The 24539-nt window shown below is 33.9% G+C and overlaps 1 protein-coding gene across 1 annotated transcript; it reads left to right on the top strand.

Annotated features, from left to right (window-relative positions):
- Positions 1-8: 8 nt before the first annotated feature.
- On the top strand, positions 9-23062 carry LOC125649151 (axin interactor, dorsalization-associated protein B-like). The gene is made up of 10 exons (XM_048876406.2): positions 9-142; positions 1387-1450; positions 1786-1839; positions 11692-11746; positions 12392-12488; positions 12626-12672; positions 14281-14409; positions 14492-14614; positions 19064-19181; positions 21128-23062. The coding sequence occupies exons 1-10, from the start codon at positions 27-29 to the stop codon at positions 21219-21221; spliced, it is 897 nt and encodes a 298-aa protein (XP_048732363.1). The 5' UTR covers positions 9-26; the 3' UTR covers positions 21222-23062.
- Positions 23063-24539: the final 1477 nt, after the last annotated feature.

The following is a 24539-nucleotide window of genomic DNA, read 5'->3' as shown; positions in this document are numbered from 1 at the left end:
CCCGAAACTGCTATGAGAGATTTGACATGACAAGCGAGGAGGAACAACGCCAAGTGATTCTGGCGCTTGGCAAATCCTTCGCACAGTGCACAGATTTCGATTTATGGGGCCAACCTATTGAAGCTATAGATGGCTACAAAAGGTTCATTTGAACGATTAATTTATTCTAAGGTTGAATTCTCGACATCTCACTCGGATGCATAACGCATTCAACCAGAAAAAAAATATTGTTATCATTTAGGCCTATGTGCTTGTTTGGTTTATAACCTTATTTTAAAACGCATCCATTTGTTGATATAATTATGCAGTTATCCCTTTAAGATGGTCTCTGACAGGCCAAGTGATCACTGAACCAAAAGAAAAAGTAAAAATTCTACATATGCCACAATGTCGCATTATGATTAGCAGTTTGTACATGTATGTAACTCACAGTCTGCGCTTACATAGGCCATATATCAAAAGTTCATCATAAAACTGCAAAGGACACCAGTGGAGTGTGCTTAAGAATCACTGAATACTGTATTTACAGGAATCTCCCTGTGTCCAATGCAGGATTGTAAATTATCTATAATAATAATGTATATTAAATCAGGTACCAGATTTACTTTATATTAGCATACAATACCTAACAATTGTGCAAAATACACCACAGGAGATGGTGCTTTATTTAAAAGAATCTTTATATATATATTTTTAATTGTACACAACTGAATCGGAGTCGCTCGATCAATATTCCTGTTAACAAGTTTGTCAACAGAATTATAAATTTAAATTAAAAACATGATACAAGTAGAATAAGACCTTGTTTGATAATATTTAGTGTACATAGGGATGTTTACTAATCATAACTCATCAGGTCTGCATCTTTTAATCTTGTGGTAATGTTCCTAGAGTTGGATCAGGTGATCTGGGTAGTAATAATCCTCAGATCTTGCACATTGCATCACACGAAAGAGTTCAAAGTTACCTGAGCACAAAGTCCAGGACTGACTAATTCCTGATTTGGTCTCTGCAATGAGAAACACTGGAAGTCTTAAGGACTTGCCAATTGAATAAATTTAAAGATGAAATTATAGCTGTCAATTCTAGATTAAATTTATTGTAGTTCAGTAAATCTATGATTTCATGGAAGTGTGTGTGTTAAATATTAATGTTAAGTGCCATGAAAAGATACAGAGTTTCATGGCTACAGTATAACAAATTTTAGAAATGACAAATTTAGTGTGGACTTGAGCATTTCACACTTGGACTTGTTAGAATTAAGACTTAAAGTCTTAGACTTGTTGTTGAGCATCTATAAACAATTTTTTGAATTCCTGGTCACACATCCTTTCTGTTACGATAAATTCAATGTTACAAATGTTTCTCAATTCTTCTCTTTTGCAGACTATCAAAACAGTTGGATGATTTTGCCAATGCAGAGTCCCCATTATTCTCAGATGAACAGAAAGTATATATAATTATGCAATTAATTTATTTTTTTCACATTTTCATTGTGCCAGTAATTGATATTCAATCTTTGTGAAAATAACTGTGAGTTATGTTTGTTTGCATGGTTTGTCTCTAGTCAGATAAACTGCATATGAGACAGGAGGAACATCTCATCTTTTATTTGAGAATTTTAAAATGGATTAAAGAAGTTGGAACTTCAGTTCATTGAATGTCAAATGTAATACTTAAAAAACTCATCCTATTTTCTATAAATACATATTTACATTCATTTGAAAGTAGTTAGCCTGTAGTGAATAGATTTTACAACCTATTAACTTCACATCTTAATTTCAGAAGGTCTTAAGGAAGATAGGTATCTGCTTGGACTTGAGATGTAAAGCATTGCAGGTTTGTACATATAAATCCAACAGGCAAACTAGTTCTAATTGTAACGGGGACCGTTACACATGTTCCCCAAACCTCCCCCAAATAAAATGTGATGTCCTTTTAATCTATAGCTAAAAATCATTTTATTTTAGCCTTTAATTACATGTAGTATGTTTAATATGGTCATTTCAGTACCAAGAAATGAAAGACAGCGTTGCACGCGCATACACGCACACGCGTGTATGATTCCGAATTTTTGTTAATGTCGTTCAACAGGCATTTGTATCATATACCCACAGTATGAATTTCATAACGTTTCCACCAAATATAAGGAAGTTATAGTGATTTTAAAATCGTCCAATCAGAATTCAGCACACGTGCTGAGCAGTAATTCTAACCACAGCAATTTGTAAGGAGTACCAAAACACATCTAAAACCCTAATATCAATAGAATTTGATGAAAAACAAAAACGTAATCGTCCTTTAAAAATCGAACATTTGAAAAACGTCGCATGTGCGTGTGCGTTGGCATTTTTTGTTACACCAATATATAGATACACATATTGTCTACGTATGCTGTGAATATCATCTCATTCGCTTCATAAATAAGATAGTTACAAACGTTCTAGTACTATCCAATCAAAATGAAGCGCATGTGCATGCGCGTGCAAATTGGTAATTTTGACCATGCAGATCAGTTAAGGGTCTCAATATCTACCTATGATATGAATATCAAGCCATTTCAATGAACAACAAAAAAGTTAGACTGATTCCAAAGTTAGTGTACAAATTTTGTAGTGCACGCGCATACGTGAGCGTGCAGACAAAATTACTATCATTTTTCATATCTACAAATGATATACTACCATCCTATTTAGGTTTCATATCGATACCCTTAATATTCTGATTTTCCAATTTTTGTACCAAAATTGCAGTGCACGTGCGCGCGCGCGTGCATGCATGTGCAGACAAAATGACTATCACCATGCACATCTACAAACGCTATACTATCATCCTGGAAAGTTTCATATCAATCCCTTTTGTACTTTCTGAGAACACTACCGGACAAAAAAGTACCGGAGAAAAAGAATAATAACTAGAAATTCATTACTAGTAATGAGTAGGTCTTCCGTTAGACCACTTCCGGTAAAGAGCTTTCTGTTCCTACGAAAACCATTTAAATATATCAGAAAATAAGCCTTAACAATGAATGAGAAATGTATTATCGAACTTTTTACTCATTTCTCGTAACTTCTGGTGATGACCGGAAGTACTATTCAGATGTGTTTTCCTATAAATGACAGCGACTCTTTACTGTCTATATTCCCTGAAAATTTCACGTCTCTATCTGAAAGAGTTCTCAACAAAAAGAAGTAGACTAAAGAAAGAAAAAGTAGTAGGTTACTACCGACCGGAAGTCAATTTTGAAAAACAAAATTATCAAAACTTTAGAAGTTGATACTTTTATTATGACATGTGAAAATCATATGAAAGAATTCAAATATAAGCGAGATTTATGGGGACAAAGAGATGAAAAGTAAAAAGGTATTTTATCAAGAAACCTGAAGTAGTTATTTTGACTACCGACGGAGTCAATATTCTTTTGACACTTTCAAAGAGACTTAATAAACTAGTATAGGTTTCAATTTAAAAGAAAAAGTTTGAAATTTGCCATTCTTTCAATCACTTCCGGTGACGACAGGAAGTGACGGTCGACATGTTCAACCCTCTACTGCACGCCTGCAAACGGAGATTTATCATCCCTGAATAATTGATGAACCTATATTTTACCTTTTCCAAGAAAAATGCTGGACAAAATTCCTTTTGAGAAACAGAAAATCGGCCATATTATCCGACCGGAAGTGAATTTTGTAAAAACAAAAATAATTATAGCAAGGTCATTTCATAAGACATTATTCCTGAAAATTTCAAGAAAATATATCCAGCCATCTCTGAGAAATCACTCGAAGAAATCGGAAAATCAACAATTTTTCAAATACTTCCGGTATAGACCGGAAGTGACGGACAAAAAAATTGAATGTATGTGTACAATGGACTAATGTTAGTTGATCAACTATACAAGTTTCAAGCGTCTATCTATATTCATTATTGAGAAACTGAAAAAACAAGGTTTGAATATGTCCACCCCATATCTCACGACCGGAAGTGAATTTTACAAAACTATTTAAATTTACTCTAGACATTTATAGTGTCTATAACATATGTAAAATTCAAATCATTAACTTCTATTATGACCGAGATTTATGGCACTGAAAAATGAGAGAATGAATAGTCTTTCTTTGATATAACCGGAAGTTGGAGATTCAACTTCCGGTGGGGTCAACATTTTTTGAGAATTAGAACGAGACCTAGTAAACCGATATAGGTTTCAATTTGAAAGAAAAAAGTTTGAAATTTATGATTCATTTAATCACTTCCGGTGACGACCGGAAGTGACGGCCGACATTCTTAACCCACTACTGCACGCCTACAAAGTGAGATCTATTCACTCTGAAAATTTGGTGACTCTATCTTTTTCTGTTTCTGAGAAAAACGCTAGACAACGAAAACAGCTAATAAGCCGTATTTGCCGACCGGAAGTGAATTTTACAAAAATATTTGATATTACTCTAGACATTTATAGTGACTATAATATATGTAAAACTCAACTCATTAACTAGTTTCATGACCGAGATTTATGGCACTGAAAAATGAGAGATTGAATAGTCTTTCTTTGATATAACCGGAAGTTGGAGATTCAACTTCCGGTGGGGTCAACATTTTTTGAGAATTAGAACGAGATATAGTAAACCGAAATAGGTTTCAATTTGAAAGAAAAAAGTTTGAAATTTATGATTCCTTTAATCACTTCCGGTGACGACCGGAAGTGACGGCGACAAAAAATATTACGTGCATGCACCATAGAGAAAATAGATCTATCATCCCTGAAAGTTTCATTCGATTATCTTTAGTGGTTTTCAAGTTTACCCCCGGACAAAGTTTCTTTCAAAAACCAGAAAATCGGACGTATCTCACGAACGGAAGTGAATTTTGAAAAAATGAAAAAAATGCCTCGAGGTACCATCGTTGTCTATAATCTGTGAAAGTTTCAGGAAAATCCATCAAACGGTCTCGGAGACAAAAGGGAAAAAAAATAATAATAATAACTAGAATTGATCTCGTTGCGAGCAACGAATAGGTCTTCCGTCCAATTTCTGATGAGATAGGACCTTGACTGGAAGAATTCAATTAGTGAATTAGTGAAGAATGACTATACATGAAAGAAATGAACACATACATGTAAGACGTGATTTATCAATTGTAAACAATTTCGGTTTTGTTTCATTCACTTTCAAGTATCTCGGTAGTCCATAAAACGACTAAAAATTTCAATTGAACCACGTAGGAACCCACACTAAAAATTTCCATAAAACATACTGAGTTTTTGGACAACTTCCGGTTTCGAACAACCAACTTCCGGTTTCGAACAACCAACTTCCGGTGGAAATGATATCATTTATTACACTCTATTCAATAATTTTATGAGGATTAGAATTTAAAAAATGAAATATTACATATTTTTATGGTACTTCCGGCGGATGACGGAAATGACAACAAGAAAGTTGAAACACGTATGTCACATCTACAAGTCACTATCTAACTTTCCTGAAAGCTTCAAGACTCAATCTTTGAGTATTTATGAGAAAACACTTGAAGAAAAAAAACCGGAAATCGTACATATTTAACGAACGGAAGTGAATTTTGAAAAAACAACAACAATAATTCACTATACTCTGAAGATGGATAATGTCAATTATATATTTGAAAATCACAAAAACACTTGCTTTATAAGCGAGAGATATGATAGCAAAGAAAAACCATTTTTCCGAAAATTTTCTCTAAAAACCGGAAGTTGCTGGTTAAACTTCCGGTAAGACAAACATTTTCTGAAATGCCACAAGAGACCTTATTAATCTATGCAAGTTTTGTTTCAAAAGCATAATTTTGAAATTTGGCGTTTCTTTTGTTCACTTCCGGTAACGGCTGGAAGTGACGGATGATAATGATAAACCTTTATTACAGAGCTACAAGTCACCATCTATCATCCCTGAAAGTTTATAGACTCAATCTTAAACCGTTTATGAGAAAACGCCCGGACAAACTATCATTTGAAAAACAGAAATTCGGCCGCTACTTGTGATCGGAAGTGAATTTTGAAATAGTGGTACAGGGTTCTTTTGAGATGGATAATGTCAATTATATCTGTAAATATCATATTAAATGATTAATAAATAAACGAGATATACGAGGACAAAGAAAGACTGTTTTTTAAAAGTTTTTCTCTGAAAACCGGAAGTTGCTGGTTAATCTTCCGGTAAGTCTAATATTTTCTGAAACGCCGAAAGAGACCTAACTAATCAATGTAAGTTTTGTTTCAAAAGCATAATTTTGAAATTTGACGTTTCTTTTGTTCACTTCCGGTGACGGCCAGAAGTGACGGATGGCAAAAATAATACCTTATTGCACAGCTACAATTCATAATCTATCATCCCTGAAAGTTTGAAGACTCAATCTTTAACCGTTTATGAGAAAACGCCCGGACAAAATATCATTTGAAAAACGGAAATTCGGCCGTAACTTTTGACCGGAAGTGAATTTTGAAATAGTGTTACAGGGTTCTCTTAAGATGGATAATGTCATTAAAATCTGTAAATATCGTATTAAAAGTTTGATAAAAAAAACGAGATATACGAGGACAAAAACAGACCATTTTTTCGAAGTTTTTCTCTAAAAACCGGAAGTTGCTGGTTAAACTTCCGGTAAGACCAACATTTTCTGAAACGCCGAAAGATATCTAATTAATCTATGCAAGTTTTGTGTCAAAAGCATTAGTTTGAAATTTGACGTTTCTTTTGTTCACTTCCGGTGACGGCCGGAAGTGACGGATGGCAATGATAATACCCTATTGCATAGCTACAAGTCACCATCTATCATCCCTGAACGTTTGAAGTCTCAATCTTTGACCGTTTATGAGAAAACACCTGGACAAAATGTCATTTGAAAAACGGAAATTTGGCCGTAACTTGCGACCGGAAGTGATTTTTGCAAAACCAAGAAAAAACTTTCTAGACAATCCTATTTTACAACTTTCCTGAGAGTTTCATGAAAATCTATCAAGCCGTTTTAGAGAAATCGCGTGCACAAAATCGGTAAGAAAAAGAACAATAATAATAACTAGATGCGATCTCGTTGCGAGCAACGAGTGGGTCTTCCGTCCAATTTTAGATGTGATGAAATAAGAATTTGACTGAGATTTTCATTCATAAATAATGATACAAATATATTGTCTAGACGTACAATTTAGCTTCGGTAATGTTTTACAAATATTGATCATTTAAGTGCTATAAATTAAAGAATCTCTGCCGCTCTCGGCCACTAATTAAAGGGGTCAGCCTTTTTTTCAACAAAAAAGTTAATAATGTTATTTACTGCGATACAAATTCGAGACTGATCAGGCGAGTCATGTCGCCCGGAGGCCTATTTTTTTTTATATCATTCTAGATATATCTCGCAAAACTGAACAAATTTTGTTCTACATGTCCTATTAAAATTTTCTTGAGAAAAAAGTTATTGATTGCGACATTTATCAGACTGTTAAGGCGAGTCATAAGGCCCGTGGGCCTTTTTCTTGATATCGTTTGAAAAATCTTGCAAAACTGAACAACTTTTGTTCTACATGTCTTATCAAAAGTTTTTCGAGAAAAAAGTTATTGATTGTGACACTAATCAAACTGTTCAGGCGAGCCATGAGGCCCGTTCGCCTTTTTCATGATGTTGTTTGAAACATCTTGCAAAACTGAACAACTTTTGCTCTAGATGTCTTATTAAAAGTTTCTTGACTAAAATGTTATAGATTGCAACAATAACCCAACTGTTCAGGTGAGCCATGAGACCCACAGGCCTTATTCTCAACATCGTTAGTTAACACTTGCGAATCTGAACAACTTTTGTTCTACATGTCTTCTCAAAAGTTTCTCGAGAAAAAAGTTATTAATGTTATTAACTGTGATACAAATTCGACTGTTCAGGCGAGCCATGACGCCCGTAGGCCTATTTTTTGATATCATTAGATATATCTTGCAAAACTGAACAACTTTTATTCTACGTGTTTTATCAAAGTTTGGTGAGGAAAAAGTTAATCATTGTAACAGAAATTCAATGGTTCAGGCGAGCCATGAGGCCCATTGGCCCATTTCTTGACATGGCGCGAAAGATCTCAATAAACTGTACAACTTTTGTTATATATGTCTAAACAAAATATTTATGAGTATAAAGTTATGCGACATTTATCACTGTTAAGGCAAGTCATAAGGCCTGTGGGCCTTTTTCTTGATATCGTTTGAAAAATCTTGCAAAACTGAACAACTTTTGTTCTACATGTCTTATCAAAAGATTCTCGGGAAAAAGTTAGTAATTGTGACACTGATCAAACTGTTCAGGCGAGCCATGAGGCCCGTTTGCCTTTTTCATGATGTTGTTCAAAAGATCTTGCAAAACTGAACAACTTTTGTTCTAGATGTCTTATTAAAAGTTTCTTGACAAAAATGTTATAGATTGCAACAATAATCCAACTGTTCAGGTGAGCCATGAGACCCGCAGGCCTATTTCTTAACATCGTTAGTTAACGCTTGCGAAACTGAACAACTTTTGTTCTACATGTCTTGTCAACAGTTTCTGAAGAAAAAAGTTATCAATGTTATTAATTGCGATACACATCGACTGTTCAGGCGAGCCATGACGCCTGGAAGCCTTTTTTAAGATATTTTTAAATAGATCTTGCAAAACTGAACAACTTTTATTCTACATGTCTTACCAAAAGTTTCGTGAGAAAAAAGTTAATCATTGTAACAGAAATTCAATGGTTCAGGCGAGCCATGAGGCCCATGGGCCTATTTCTTGATATGACACGAAAGATCTCAATAAACTGTACAACTTTTGTTATATATATCTAAACAAAATATTTACGAGTAAAAAGTTCTGATTTAAAACGTGGAAAAAAATTGGACACTTTTTAAAACTCCATTTTCGACCCCTACCGAGCTTCCATACTAGGCACTTCCGGAAATTTTTAAAACCCAGGTGCACAACTACAACATGTCGTCTAACATCACTGAAAATTTCAGCACTCTAGCTTTTATTGTTTTTGAGTTTTTGTCTGGACAAAATGGTCATCTGAAAATCGATAAAAGGGGGATAACTTCCAACTGGAAGTGATTTTTCAAAAATTGAAACGGCGGTACAAACTTCAAATGGCAACGCATCAATCCTGAAAATTTGAAGCAAATCGATCCAGCCATCTCCGAGAAATCTTCTTCACAAAAATTGGTAAGGAGAAAAAAAAAGAATAATAACTAGTTCTAATTGTAACGGGGACCGTTACATATGTTCCCCAAACCTCCCCCAATTAAAAAGTGATGTCCTTTTAAATCTATAGCAAAAAATCATTTTATTTTAGTCTTTAATTACATGTAGTACATTCAATATGGTCATTTCAGTACCAAGAAATGAAAGAAAGTGTTGCACGTGCATGCACGCGCACGCGTGTACGATTCCGAATTTTTGTTGATGTCGTTCAACAGGCATTTGTATCATATACCCACAGTATGAATTTCATAACGTTTCCACCAAATATAAGAAAGTTATAGCGATTTTAAAATCGTCCAATCAGAATTCAGCACACGTGCATACACGTGCTTAGCAGTAATTCTAACCACAGCAATTTGTAAGGAGTACCAAGACACATCTAAACCATTAATATCAATAGAATTTGATGAAAAACAAAAACCTTATCGTCCTTTAAAAATTGAACATTTAAAAAACGTTGCACGCGCATGCGCGTGTACGTTGGCATTTTTTTATTACACCAATATATAGATACACATATTGTCTACTTATGCTGTGAATATCATCTCATTCGCTTCTTAAATAAGATAGTTACAAACATTTTAGTATTATCCAATCAAAATGAAGCGCACGTGCATGCGCGTGCAAATTGGTAATTTTGACTATGTAAATCAGTTAAGGGTCTCAATATCTACCTATGATATGAATTTCAAGCCATTTCAATGAACAACAAAAAGTTAGACTGATTCCAAAGTTAGTGCACAAATTTTGGAATGCGCGTGCACGCGCATGCGTGCGCGTGCTGACAAAATAACTATTATTTTTCATATGTACAAATGATATACTATCATCCTATTTAGGTTTTATATCGCTTCCTTCAATATTCTGATTTTCCATTTTTTGTACCAAAATTGCAATGCACGTGCGCGCGCGTGCATGCACATGCAAACAAAATGACTATCACTATGCACATCTACAAACGCTATACTATCATCCTGGAAAGTTTCATATCGATCCCTTTTGTAGTTTCTGAGAACACTACCGGACAAAAAAGTACCGGAGAAAAAGAATAATAATAATAATAATAATAATAAGAAACAGAGTAAAAACAATATGTTCCCAAACTTTGTTTGGGGAACATAATAATAAGAAAAGTGAAAAATCAACAATAGAATAATAGAAGGGTCTTCCGCTGAAGACGGAAGACCCTAATAATAGAGGAAAAGAAACATAAGAATCACTATAAGGTCTTCCGTTGAGACGGAAGACCTTAATAATAAACAGTAGAATCACTAGAAGGTCTTCCGTTGGAAACGGAAGACCTTAATAATAATAAGAAACAGAGTAAAAACAATATGTTCCCAGACTTTGTTTGGGGAACATAATAAACCCTGTTTACTGAACAAACTACCATGTGATAGCAGAATCCTTTATGCATGTGAGAAAACAGTTGTTGTTTTTTTGGGTTCAACCAAGAAGCCATTGTTGTATAATTCCAATGTTATTTATTACAATTGTTTTGATTGGACAAAAATAAAGCTGAACAAGAGTTTACACATCAATAAATCCGAAAACGAGATGTATTCATACACAATTGAAAACAAATAACATAGTGCGGGGAAACTATTCAAATTTTTGCAATTGTTAATAAAGTGAATGAATTGAAATTATAAGAATCAAACATTCTTTTTGAAGAATTTATTGATGTGTAAACTCCGGACATTTTACTCACAAACTTAACATAAAAGTGCTTTGCACTTTTATTCAGTTTGTGAGTAAAATGTCCGGAGTTTACCCTTTGATAAATTCTTCAAAAAGAATGTTTAATCCTATAGTACGCATGCTTTGTCACTGGAGTTTGTCAGACACCCCCTCAGGATAGCTGTTGTCACAGTAGATTCCTTATCTTATGCGAGACTACTTGATTTGGCAAAATGACTCAGTACCCATCAAATCGTGTGAACTTGAATTTGTGTATAATCTGTTGATCAAGAGTTCTTACATTATCTTAGCAACAGAAAAATAAAAGCAAGTAATTTCGTTTTGTGAGTGATGCCTCTCGCAAAATTATGCAATTATAAATTTCTCGCATATATTTAAGAATCTACAGTATATTTATCAGTGATATAGGCAGATTTCAATCCTTCATAGTATAGCATGCATGAATTCATATTTTTGCAAATTCATGCTGAATGCTAAATTATATTGTATGTATTGGAATGATATAAAGAATCAGCTGTATTTAATTTAGAAGTATCATGATAGAATTAAAATTCAAGGGAGTTTGTCTGTGAAATTCTTTGTCAGGGTGAAATGTATCATGAATGTAGAAAACTTCCAAAATTTTTATGTTTTCTACCATTTAGGCTTGTACACAGCAGTGAGTATTGTACAAAATGTGAATACAATTTTAAGTATTCTTGTACATGACTGATATGCTTAGTACTCTTGTACACCTTATACTTTCAGGCACCTGGTACAATCAATGGAATACTATTGGATGACCTGAAGAAGATAGGAAATAGTAAGTCTACCTTTGATATTGTATATACTCTTAATTACACACTTCTATAAGCACTGAACTTAAATGACAATGTGAATTGATTCACGTGTGCTTCCATTCAAATGCCATCTAGTGCTGCCTGTGTTCTGAAAGCAGACTAGTTGCATAGTCACATGCAGGGAACCAGTTAAAATACAGTCATTTTTCCACACGTACTGTGTATTGTTTATGATAAATGTACTTCATCATCTTGTATTTCTTTTCTTCTCCTTTTTATCATGTTTGTGATGGATTGTACATTTAGAACTGCTGGTAAAAACTCTTTGTTACTGTTTCCAAAGTACAGCCACATTTCCTGTAAATATCCAAATTTTCACACTTCCAGCTATTTTTGTACTTCTGGTACTTTGATTATTTAATTTATACAGTGTCGGCACACCCCTCAACATGCAATGGGAATTGTGCTGTCTTTTACTGTTCATGCAATATTTTTTTTGAGAACATACTGATTTTTAATTAGTCCCATAATAAATGATCATTGCACATGAAATAAAAAAGTTACACAACTTGTACACGGTAGATTAGAATTCCCTATAAAATGTGTCTGTTATAGCACATGATACCAGGCTTTGCAGCATCAAAATTAATTTGACTTTGTTATCATAGCTTTAGACAGCATTTTGAACCAGAGATGTCGAGATTTCCCTGTCGATGTAACAGCAGCACAGCTCCAGACTAGAACCTTTCCCAACTCACGGAGCAGGTGGGTTTTCAAAGAAGCATAGGGTCTGGGGATGTGAATAAGATGGTAGATTTAAGTCTGCATGTACATGTAGATGTTGTCATTCTAACTCCAGTCCATGTACATATATATATTACATGATTGTTTTACTATTTCAGAATTCAGGAGAGTGATGACATGGATGATGACAAACAGGGATCTAGAGGTAGAGCTCATCATATAAATCAATGTAAAGTGTTTCATTTTTGAACATGTATTTATACTCCCTATTTGAAGAAAAGGGGGCACATTAGTTTGCTTCTGTTTGTCTCCACTTTATCCATTGAGTATTTTTCAATTGATGAACCCATATCCTCTTTTGGGGGAGATCAGAAATAGTGAAAATTTGGTGGGAGTCATTTAAAACTTTTTTTTTGCAAGAACCACTGGGCCAAGAAAGATGAAACCTACATGTATTTGAAAACATCCTCAGTTAGTGCAAATTTAAAAAAAAATTAAATTATGACTCCCTGGGTAGGAAGGGCCACAATAAGGGATCAAAGCTTTACATGGAATATATAGGGGGGAAATCTATTAAAAAATCTTCTCTAAAATAGGAGAGTCATGATAAGTCATTGATTTCTCTAGTAGTGCAGATTCTAATCTGTTCAAAACATGGCCCTGGGATAGGGTGGGGCTACAATAGGGAATCAAAGTCTTAAGAAAACATCTTTAGAAATCTTTTCAAGAACAGCAAAGCCTCAATTAGTCATATTGATATGCAAGCACCCTCAGGTAGTGCAGACTCAAGTTTTTAGCCTACCAAAGCTGAAAGCTCAAGTAAGAATATCTGAACATATTACATGTAAGTCAGGTATCTGTCTTTTCATCCGTCTGTAAATTATTAACATTTTTAACTTCTCCAGAACCACTAGACCAATATCAACCAAAATTTGCATAAATAATTATTGGATAAAGGGGGATTCAAGTTTGATCAAATGAAGGACCATGTCCCCTCGCCCCCTCAGCTGCCTATTTTGGGCAAATTCAGCTAAGAAAAGTCCAGTAGAGTTTTTTTTTCATGAAGAGACCATTTATCTTAAAATCATCAAATTGATATGCACTCTAGACATTTATCTCTGTTTTGACCCCTTTTGATAACCTGAGACCACAAAAGTAATTTGTAAGTAATGCATGTATACAGCAAACAAAATTTTCTCCATAACAACAAGGCTTGATTTTAGTCATATTGATACTGAAGCATTCCTGTGTTATAAGGATCCAGAGATCACATAAGAGTTAAGGTGGGACTACAATATGGGGGTCACAATTTTTCATGGGAATAAAGGAGGGGGAAATCTTTTTAGATCTTTTGAAGAACAGCAGGGCTAAGGTTATTCAGGTGAGTGTTGTAATCCATGGGCCTCTTGTTTATATGTGTTAAATATGTGTGTGTTTTTTAAAGGTATATATGCTTCAATTTTTCTGTTAGATTCAGGTAAAGATATCAGTACTATGGTAGTCTATGAATAAAATGAAACAAAAAACTCCGTTAGATATGCATGTAAAAAATTACAATTGTAGCTATTAGAGGAAGTGTTTGAAAGAACACTGTCAGAGGTGATATTTTTAACCAGGCAATGCTTATTTTAAGTCTTTCTTTGATTGCGACTGCATTGCTGATTAAATTGGACTGGTGTATTTTGTAGCTTAAGCATTGCTCTTGTTTTAAAAAATTGAGGAATAGAAATACATGTAGTTCGAATTTACAATTTTTGCACAAATGCATCTGCATATGTAATGGTATAGATCTAAAATATTTCATGTTTTTCAGCAAAAGGAAGCTTGCTCCCAAGGCCTTTGGCATACAGTGGTATGAGAGTACTGACTATAAAACTAGAAAAAATTGGACTTAAAGATGCCACCCAGTACATTGAGCCATTCATTACTGTTTCTGTCAAAGGTAAGTCAGACCGTGAAACCAGTTAATGAAAAGGTAGAAGTCTGTTATTATGCTTATCACAAACATGTTTCCGTGGTTACAGATGTACTGGGAGCAGACCTCACCACCTCTCAAGACACACCAGTTACCAGCAAGAAAGAGAACAAGTGTATTGTGTTTAATGAGGAAGTGCATATTCAGAAGTCTATAGACAGCCTCCCTAATGGTAAGATAGTTTTATAAAAGTGAGTGAAGACAAGGATGTTATTATATTAAAGGTTCAATATTAGATTCTACTCAAGTTTTGTGTTATCTGTGAAACATTGTGACACTTGGGAACTACTGTTGATAGTCTGCCTGCCCATTTACCAAACCTCTAATAGAACTTTGGATTTGTAAGAGATTGGATTTTCATATAATTTAATAGCATGGTTTTTATACGCTCGTCGAAGACGGGACATATTATGGTATGGCTCTGTCCGTCCGTCCGTCTGTCTGTCCGGACCTTGTGGGCAGGATACAGACTGAACCATAAGCCCTAGGGCTTTACAACTTGGTACATTTGATCACCATGATGAGAGGAAGATGCCTATTGTTTTCAAGGTGAGAGGTCAAAGGTCAAGGTTGTAGTATCACTTATAAGGAAAACCTTGTGGGCAGGATACAAACCGAACCGTAAGCTCCAGGATATTATAACTTGGTATATTTGATCATCATGATGAGAGGAAGGTGCCTATTGTTTTTCAAGGTGAGAGGTCAAAGATCAAGGTCGTAGTGTCACTTATAAGGAAAACCTTGTGGGCAGGATACAAACTGAACCATAAGCTCCAGGATATTATAACTTGGTATATTTGATCACCATGATAATGAACTAGCTCACAGAGGACAGTGCTAACTTCACTAAAATATAAATCCCACTAAAATATGTTTTCTTTGAGCAAAATCTACGGGCGTATTATGCCACGTTGACGTTGCTCTTGTTTTTCTCCTTGTATGAAGGCTTCTTTATATATTCCTTGTTCATAATGGTACTATTGCAAGCCACATACAAGTTTTGTAGAACAGTCTAGTTTTACACACTGAGACATAAGTACAGGGGAAATATCCAGTGTTGCAGCAAAGCTATACATGTAATGTATCTCAGCATTGATTTAACAAAGTTTCTGTATAGATCTTGATTCTGCCAGAGCTTCAACCACAAAATGTGTTTTGCTCTTCTTTTTTTTCTAGCTCACTTGTTATGAAAAGCTTAAATGAGGCCAAAAAAAAAAGAAAAAGAAATATGTGTGTTTACTGTCACATGCTGAAAAAATAGGGTCAGTAGGTAGGATTTAAAAAAATATACTATAGCAGCTACAGTTTATGTTTACCCTGTTTTTGATAGTAATAAAAAGAAGTATTGAAATGCAGTACATTTATGATAAAAATGAAATCAAATGAACAAGTACTGTTTCTGATCAGATACATGTTATTTGTATGATTTTGCTGCAATACATTTTTTCCCTGACAAGGAACAAGATTCACAAATAAGTAAAATGGTTTTAAATTTTAATTTTAAATTTGCATGATGCATTTTAAAAACATTGTTAACTGTACAATTGTCTGCTACACTCCATATAAACTTTTGCTAATCTCTATAGTGCACACATGTCAAAAACTTTACAGACATCAAGCTCGAAATGGCGTTGAAGTCGCCATTGTCAGTCGGGTCTATCAAGTGCCTGTATTTAAAATAAGAAGAATAGATATGTATGCAAATGATTTAAAGAATAAAGAAATTCATTGGTGGATCATTAAATTTCCAGAAAAAATGATAAGGTTGGGGGTTAAAAATTAGGGTACGAGGAGTGACCATAAACATGTATCTCTTTTTTTGGCCTGAGGTCGTTTGAACTTTTTCTTGAGAACAAGCAGACAATTTTCAACCATTCTCCACAAAGCACAAATTGCTTTAGGGAAAGGATATTCAAGTAGAACATGTTGCAAAGAAAGATAAATTAAGAACTAATGAAACAGGTATGGATCAATAAAATGTCTGATTGTGTAGAGCCTCCTGGCCTATAGTTACAAATCTGTCACATACATAGTCTGTTTTCAAATTTGTGAAACCTTAATTAACACCTATGGCTAATCTCTACTGAGATTCGGCTGGACTAGATGTTTGAACTGACACCTTTGCAGTGAAGACATCAGTCCAAATATCCACCAGAGCCGAATTTCAACCGAGATTACACCAATGGTGTGATGGGACCACAAATGCAGAGTTTTATATAGGAGGTTGTAGAGTTTGTCTCATTGATATTAGTCTGCAATGGCGAAGTGTCTGTGTTCCTGCTTCTCGCACATTTGATGGTATCAGCATTGTTCGTGGGGGATCAAAGTTCGTGGATTTCAAGGGTCAGCCCTGCCCACAAATTTATTTTCCCGTGAGCATTGATACACAATTATGTCCCCGCCATGAAATGACTGGGGCATGTAGTATTACCCTTTTCTGTCCTTTCATCATTCTGTCATTCCATCATAGCTCAGTTTCCTTTCATTATCTCTTATATTATGCACATATTCAACTGAAATTTGGTGCATACATGTAGATACATCTTGGGAATAAATTAAAATTTTTGATATAGATTCTGTTTGTCCTGATATATGCATGTCAAGTTTGTATTTGGTTCTGGTCGTATGATTTTTGGCCTCTTACACTTAGAATTCAAACAATTCACAGTTTCTGCTCATAATCTCATTCATTTACGGACATTTTGAATTGAAATTTGAGATACAGAAATATCATGAGAATATGCAGGTCAAGTTACTCTCTGGATCAGGTCCGGGGATCATGTAATAAAGTCGGACTTACGCCAAAATTTCAATCGCCTGTAATTAAGATTTTCATTACTTTTGAGGTGATACTTTTAATTTGCAGACACTAGAAATTTTATGAGACAATAGTGAATAATTTTAATCAATCATTTCATCACAATATTTAGATTTTGACTTCAGTTTAAGATGTTTCATGATCTGGCTCCAGAATCATAAAATGTAGAAGAGCTCACTTTTGATGTCAGTCTCACTTTCATAAATGGGACATATTTTGAAAAAAATGAGATTTAGATCAAAAGTGAGCTTGTTTTAAGTTTTATGGCTATGGAGCCTGGTCAGATAATTTTTGGCAGAGTTATGCCCCTTGAAACTTGGAAAGTTTCAAACAATTCAGTTTCTACTCATCTCAGTCATACATAAACATTCAGGATATAGATATATCAAGAAAATTGCCATTTGGTTCCAGTCAGGTACCTTTTGACAGAGTTATATTAAAAATCAGACAATTCAGTTTCTACTCGTTATCTCATTTATTTATAGACATTTTAAATTTAAATTTGAGATATAGATATATCATGAGAATATGCAGGCCAAGTTGCCATATGGTAACAGTCAGGTATTTCTGAAAGAGTTAAGCTCCTTGGACTTAGAAAATTTCAAACAAATTCAGTTTCTGCTCCTTATTTCAGCCATACATTTTGAATTGAAATTTGTGATGTAGATACAGCCTGAAGATATGAAGGTCAAGTTCATATTGGTTCTGGTTGAATAGATTTTGGCCTCTTTGCACATAGAAAAATTCAAAGTCATTTATGGACATTGTGAATTGAATTGTGGGATTTAGGTAATTTTAATGTGGGATTTAGATAATTTTTGGCAGAGTTATGCCCCTTGGACTTGGACAAAGAATTCAGTTTTCACCCATTATCTCTGTCACATAGACATTAATTTTTGAATTGAAATTCAGGATATATATACAGCATGAGAATATGCAGGTAAAGTTGCCATATGGTTCCGGTCAAATAAGTTTTGGATAACTATTTTTTTGTTTATATTCCATATACCTGAATATATTATATAATGTGCATAATGTAGACTACATAATATTATTATATAACCAGCACAAAATTCCCAGATCATTATATTTTTTGTTACCTGTAAGAAATCGGAACATGCTGTTGGTTCACTCGTGTAGTCCATACTTCTTTGTGAAAGATAGGCAATTCATATATGAGAGTAAATTGTATTCAATGGCCATCTGATTTATTTTTCAATATTTTAGTACACACTTTGGTAAGATTATAAAAAGGGAATGAAAATAAGGTACTTGTATAAATTGTAGTTGATGTTGTGGATTGTGGACATTATTTTTTCAGCTACGTTATCATTGTATATATTGTCTTGTAGAACTGATCCAGAATCTTACATAGCCACTTTGAGACTATTTTGTAGTATTTAGTATTAACGGGGAAAGGAATGAAAAATCGTTTCATTTTCTACTGGGGAAAAAAAGTTATTTTGAATTTGCTTTTTTAACATAACACTTTGAAAAAAATCCATCTTTTGGTGGTTATACCTCAGGTAATGGCGGCTTTTTAGATACTTTAGTTCTTGGTCTCCATGGTTCAGGGGTTTTTCCAATTTGTGTTTATTTCATATTCTTAGTATTTCAACATGAGAAAAACTGGTGCTTATATTATTATCACAAATACTTGTACAGATTTTTTTTTTTTTTTTGCAATACAATTTCATAAACAAAAGACCATAACCATGAATTAAAATGATTGTAAAAGAGCTATGTTACACTTGAATGTCATTGCTAGAAAATTACTTTGGAAAGTTTCATGTCATTTTGCAGGATTTTCAATATTTTTTGAGTTCAAGCATTTTAAACCAAAGAAAAACATGATAAGCACAAAGTGTTGGGCCTTTATGGAGAAGGATGAAATAAAAGAGGGTTCGGTAGCCTTGGAACTGTAAGTATTGACACATTTTGGCATTGCGATTGCATTACTGTAATGATTTTTTAATATTCACATTTCCAACTGCTTTCTTTGTGATAACCCTTTGAAGCTCCATTGCGGTAGTTTCCAGCATGAAAATTTCATACTTGCATGAAAGTCAGCTACTTGTCAATGTCAGTGGGAACTGCAATACTTTAAAGATTGACTGTCTAGATTGTCGGATATGTAAAGTGGTTAACTACAATGGAAATTGTTTGCATAAAGGTGAAGTTTCATGTTTTCCATTGTAGTTAATCACCTTACATATCCAACAAAGAAGTAGGTACAGTTTCTAAAGTCTATTGGCCCAAAATATTGATGATTTCACTTCAAGCTCAAACCCTGGCATTCAAATAAGGAATAGATTAGCAAACCCAAAATCCGTTCAGTTTGATCAGCAAAATGATTTGTGTCATATGACGAGAGCTAGAAGTTGGCATAAAATTGTAAAAATGCCATTTTCTGAATCAATGAAAATATCTACAAATTCAGGTGGTTTTCCTTTCAGAAAACATGAAGTGCATGCGTTGAGCAAATTCATATTCAAGTATGTTTTTCATCTTAAAATAATACACAATATATATCATTTTCATTTTGCTCAACAAATGTGCACATCTTTTCCTGAGCAATAATCTGTATGACATTTGACACTTTTCAGGCTTATTTTGAAAAAGAGGCAGGAAATGTCTTATCCATGATGTCATAATGCTATCCAATACGCAAGATTGCGACTACTTTTTCCGTCTTGGTTTTAAACTTTATCTTCCCCTTTCAAAGTCTCGCGAGACCCAGAGTATGCGAGAATTTGGGCATGTTGGTAAATAATACCAATTCTGCAATTTTTGTCGTGATCGATTCACCCGATTTTAACAATGTTGTACTATCATTGCATTGCATTAGACTGTAGTAATGATTCAAGAAAGCAACATAATACACAGAAATATCCACAACTGATAGATTTTAATGGAAATGTGGTGGATTTCCCCCCACTGCCGTCAGCCAGGAAATTCACAAAGCTGAGAAGAGCTTGCGTCAAAATATGTGGCTTCGCGAGCTAAATTCAGAAGTTCATTTTTCCTGTATCCAGACGTTTTTACACACCTTTCATTTTAAAAATGCTTTTAATTGTGGAAAGCACATGGAGGTTAAATTGTCTTCTGATGCCATGTTTTGAATCAACAAAAAATGCCCAAGATCGACACGCTTTTCCGGACTTCTTTACAAAAGAGTTCCGCTAACTCGGTATTTACGATCTTGCGTATTAGGAATATCATTCTGATTTTGTTGACGTAGTATACCTGGCATATATTTAAGAAATGAAACTTATAATTCTTTGTTTGATGCATGTATCAAACGAAACATTGGATGCAAAACTGTTTCATCAATGCGCGTAAAGTTATTAAATGATTTTACTTTCTTAAAACGCTGATTAAGGTTAATTCCAGACACATTTCATAGAGAGAAAGTTTTTGGGCCTTTTTATGTATACAATCGTACCTTGTTCTGAGACAGTGATTCCTTATATCTATAACTTGATATTGACATTAAAAATGATAGAAATTGAAATACGCATTTTAGTCCATGTTAATCCCCATCGTTCACTGACCTTTCATCTGCACGCAAGTGCGAATTTTACATCCAGTTGTAAGTCGTTGGAAATTAACACATTGGAGCTTCAAAAGGTTATCCCTGAGAAAACAGTGGAGAATGTAAATATCTACGCATAACGGCTTTTGCAGTCATGCAAATTATCACGTTTTCCATCATTTAGTTCATCATTTCACACACCCAACAAACTAGACAGTGATTCCTTTAATTAACTTCTATGAATTAATACTTTGAACATAATTGCAATGTTTCTCCTTATGTTCATGCAGTGCGTGAAATTTTGTTTCACCCATTTCCCACATTTCTTTCAGATACCAGAAACCAGCAGATTACAAACGGAAACACATTAAGCTGCTGACAGTTAAACCCCTTTATCTCCATTTAAAAATCACTTTCAACACATAACAGATTTACAGTTACAGTTGATAGAAGCTATTACAGACATGTACTTGCATTTCTTCAACAGAAAACTGATTCGCTGTGTTTCACAGGAGGAAAAAAGTTAAAGTTAAAATTGTTTGTTTCTATTTTCTGTGCCTTTTCCTTTCTATTATTATAAAACCTTAATTTATAAAACTTCATCTAGTCTGCTAAATACTGGAAATTGTAATCCTGGTAGTGATAAATGAATACATCTAGCAACACCGGTATCTTGTTACCTCCATTATGTGGTTTGGTACATATATAGCAAACAAATGTTACTTTTATATAATCAAGTGTGCCTCAAGAATAAATGTATTATACTGCTAAAAAGCAATACTGAATTAACATGAACATTTATAATATTAATATAGAATGATATGTACATGTATTATGATAAGTGCTTGTGAATTCTCAATCTCTACTTGGAGTTTAGTTCATACACATGTACCTCATCTACACCTCTGACAACGATAGTCTCCGTTCAAGGTCACAGTATGTCGTTTACAGATTTCACTGCAATGTTTTCAAAAATTTCATTTGACAGTGTTTTACACTCTGACATTCGTTCCCCAATTACTTTTCCATGTGTTAATTTTTGTTAATGATTTTCTAAAAATCTGAAATAATTCATTAAATTTCTTGTTCAGCATAACCCAGCAATCATTCCTCAAAATGAAGTACATTTTTTAGTGAATCATTGGTTATTTAAGAATGAACTAGAACAAGTTACTGAAAGTTGTTTTCACAAGTCTCTTGCTTAAAACCCAAAATGTTGTCAGAGGTATGAGCGAGATCTAGGAAGGACAACTCCGGTTAGATATTGATGAATGTTATGTTGTTGTGAATTTATTGTTTTGTGATGTATCAAAGGTATCAGGTTGTGTCAATATATTACCTTTAATGTGTCAAAAAACTATTGTTATGGTGAAACCCACTGATAGCACATTATGTTGTCAATATGTCTAACTGTAAAACAAGTTTATATCTAAAAACTATCCAAACTTCTGAAATTTATACATTCCAACCCTTTTGAACCAAAGAGCCTTTTTGAAAGTTCTACATATATACATGTAAGTGGATCTCATTCCTTTTAATTATGTTTTACAATTACTATGTATAGGATATTTCATCGAATTCCCGCTGGGCTCCGATTCGATTGTTCGACAGTGCGGTTGTTAACTGGTATCCGTCCCATGTGTTCAGTTGCTCAAGTATGGAGTGTATATTGTATTTTGAGGTGCTTTTTATACCAAATTGAATTTTTTTGGGTGATGGAACCATGGTTTATGAATTAGTAGGTGTTCCGTATGAGTTGTAATGATTGGATTATTTATTGATCATTTAAAATGCACTTTTTGTTACTGCACCACAATTTGGCATTTTTGTTATGGATTTGTTTTGAAAATATACATATTTTTTTTATAAGTATTTAAAAGGAAATTAACATGGTGGAATAATTTATTCCTATTTGTGTGATAAAGATACATGTAACATTGTATGTTTAATTTAATTTTCTATTGCCAATATATACATTGTATTATTTCCTTAGTATGTGAATATTTCACTTTCCACTAAACTTTGGCTATAAAGATATTTAACATATAAACGGTCAGCTTGTTTGTTGAACATAATGATTCACTATGTTTTCTTATTAATTTAATATGTATTTGTATGCAATGATAACAAGATTAGCAATAGATATATTGTATGATAGTATGTACTACATTTAATAGTAAAAAGAATATTACTACAGTACCTGTATTTTAGAAATACATATGGCATGTCTTTTTTGCATAATATTAAACTACATATAAGTTTGAAAATATCTTGATTATTTGAACATGAGAGTTTCCATGGTGCACCTTTCATTGTATTATACTATAGATCATATAGTACGTACAGTTAACTCTCAAATTATTGTCACTCAATTCATCGCCATTTTCGTTATAACGACACATTTTCTAAGAACATTTTTCCTATTACTTAAAGTTCTCGTTAAAATGCCAAATTCACTATCGCCATATGGCGTGGTGTTTTTAATACAAAAGTCTATTTCAAAGTGTAAATTATCTCGATAAATTGGTTGGTGAAGCGGGAAATTGGTCATTATTGATCTCCGGTGTACACCTGGGCAGACGGTATTCCAGTAATTGCTGTATTAAATAAACAAAAAACGTACTTAATATATTAACCTTAGTCTTGTTTTACATCATTGGAAAATATCTCAGTTTAGCAATGGCTTCACCTTGAAAGAGGTTTCAGTTGAATTTCGTTTTGCCAAATTATTACATACCACGAAAATGTACACAACAGGAAATCGCCAATTATTTTACTGTTTTACAAGAAGAGTCCATATAAAGGAGGACAATGGGTGATATTTTGGCTGCAAATCATTAATGAAGAAATTCTTGTCGACCCAAGGCTGGTCCTGATAATGACGGCTCACCTTCCAGGAAACGGCCATGCAGTGTGCTAAATACCAACACTGGACAAGAATTTTAAATAACTTTGAACATGCTGTGGATGTCTTGTATGTGTATTGTTTTAAAATGAAAATCTGAATATAACATCATAATTGTGAGTAAAGGGAAGATAATTCTTACATATACAAGAATAGTAACTCTTCCCCCCCCCCCCCCCCCCCCCCCCCCAAGATGGCGGGAATTCAATTCATTGCCAAATTCGTTATAACGCCATAAATGCAAAAGGTGGCAGTTTATATAGAAATAATGTGTTTACAATGGCTACTTTAGAAATATAGATTGATTGTATCTTGCTTAACATCTCTCTCGAGAATTTTTAACTCATATGGAGAAGTCACCAAGACCAGTGAAGGGCTTCAAATTTAGGCCTTTACCTGGTGCTTGTGGCCATTGAGCAGTGAGGGTTCTTTAGCGTGCCACACCTACTGTGACACAGGACATCCGTTTCTAATAAGTTGTTTACTATAGAATAACTTAATTGTTTACAGGTCAGGGGTTACTATAAAAATAATGACTTTATAAGGGTTATTAAAGAAATAAATTGTTTACAAGGGTAAAAATTACTATAGAAGTAAGTCGTTAATACAAGGGTTACTATAGAAATAAGTCGTTAATACAAGGGTCACTATAGAAATAAGTTGTTTACTATAGAAATAATTTTCATTGGACATATACATGTAGGTTAGATGGAAAAGGGACAAATTTGATTAGACTAATAGAATCCTTCGTTAGTTCAAATGTGGGATATAGGGAAATTTCATCGAGGAGACAAGATTCGCAGTCTATAGGGCTAGACTTTGCCAAGTCATAGACAGCA

Source organism: Ostrea edulis, chromosome 5 (genome assembly GCF_947568905.1).
Source record: "Ostrea edulis chromosome 5, xbOstEdul1.1, whole genome shotgun sequence".
NCBI classification, from domain to species: Eukaryota; Metazoa; Mollusca; class Bivalvia; order Ostreida; family Ostreidae; genus Ostrea; species Ostrea edulis.
Note: the sequence above shows the minus strand (reverse complement) of the source record. Positions and strands in the feature narration are given on the sequence as shown.

Excerpts from the sequence above, each read along its gene's own strand:
- LOC125649151 (XM_048876406.2), top strand. The coding sequence starts at position 27 with ATGACAAGCGAGGAGGAACAACGCCAAGTGATTCTGGCGCTTGGCAAA. Across the intron at positions 1,451-1,785 it reads TATTCTCAGATGAACAGAAA|AAGGTCTTAAGGAAGATAGG; the intron begins GTATATATAATT and ends TCTTAATTTCAG. Across the intron at positions 11,747-12,391 it reads CCTGAAGAAGATAGGAAATA|CTTTAGACAGCATTTTGAAC; the intron begins GTAAGTCTACCT and ends TTGTTATCATAG.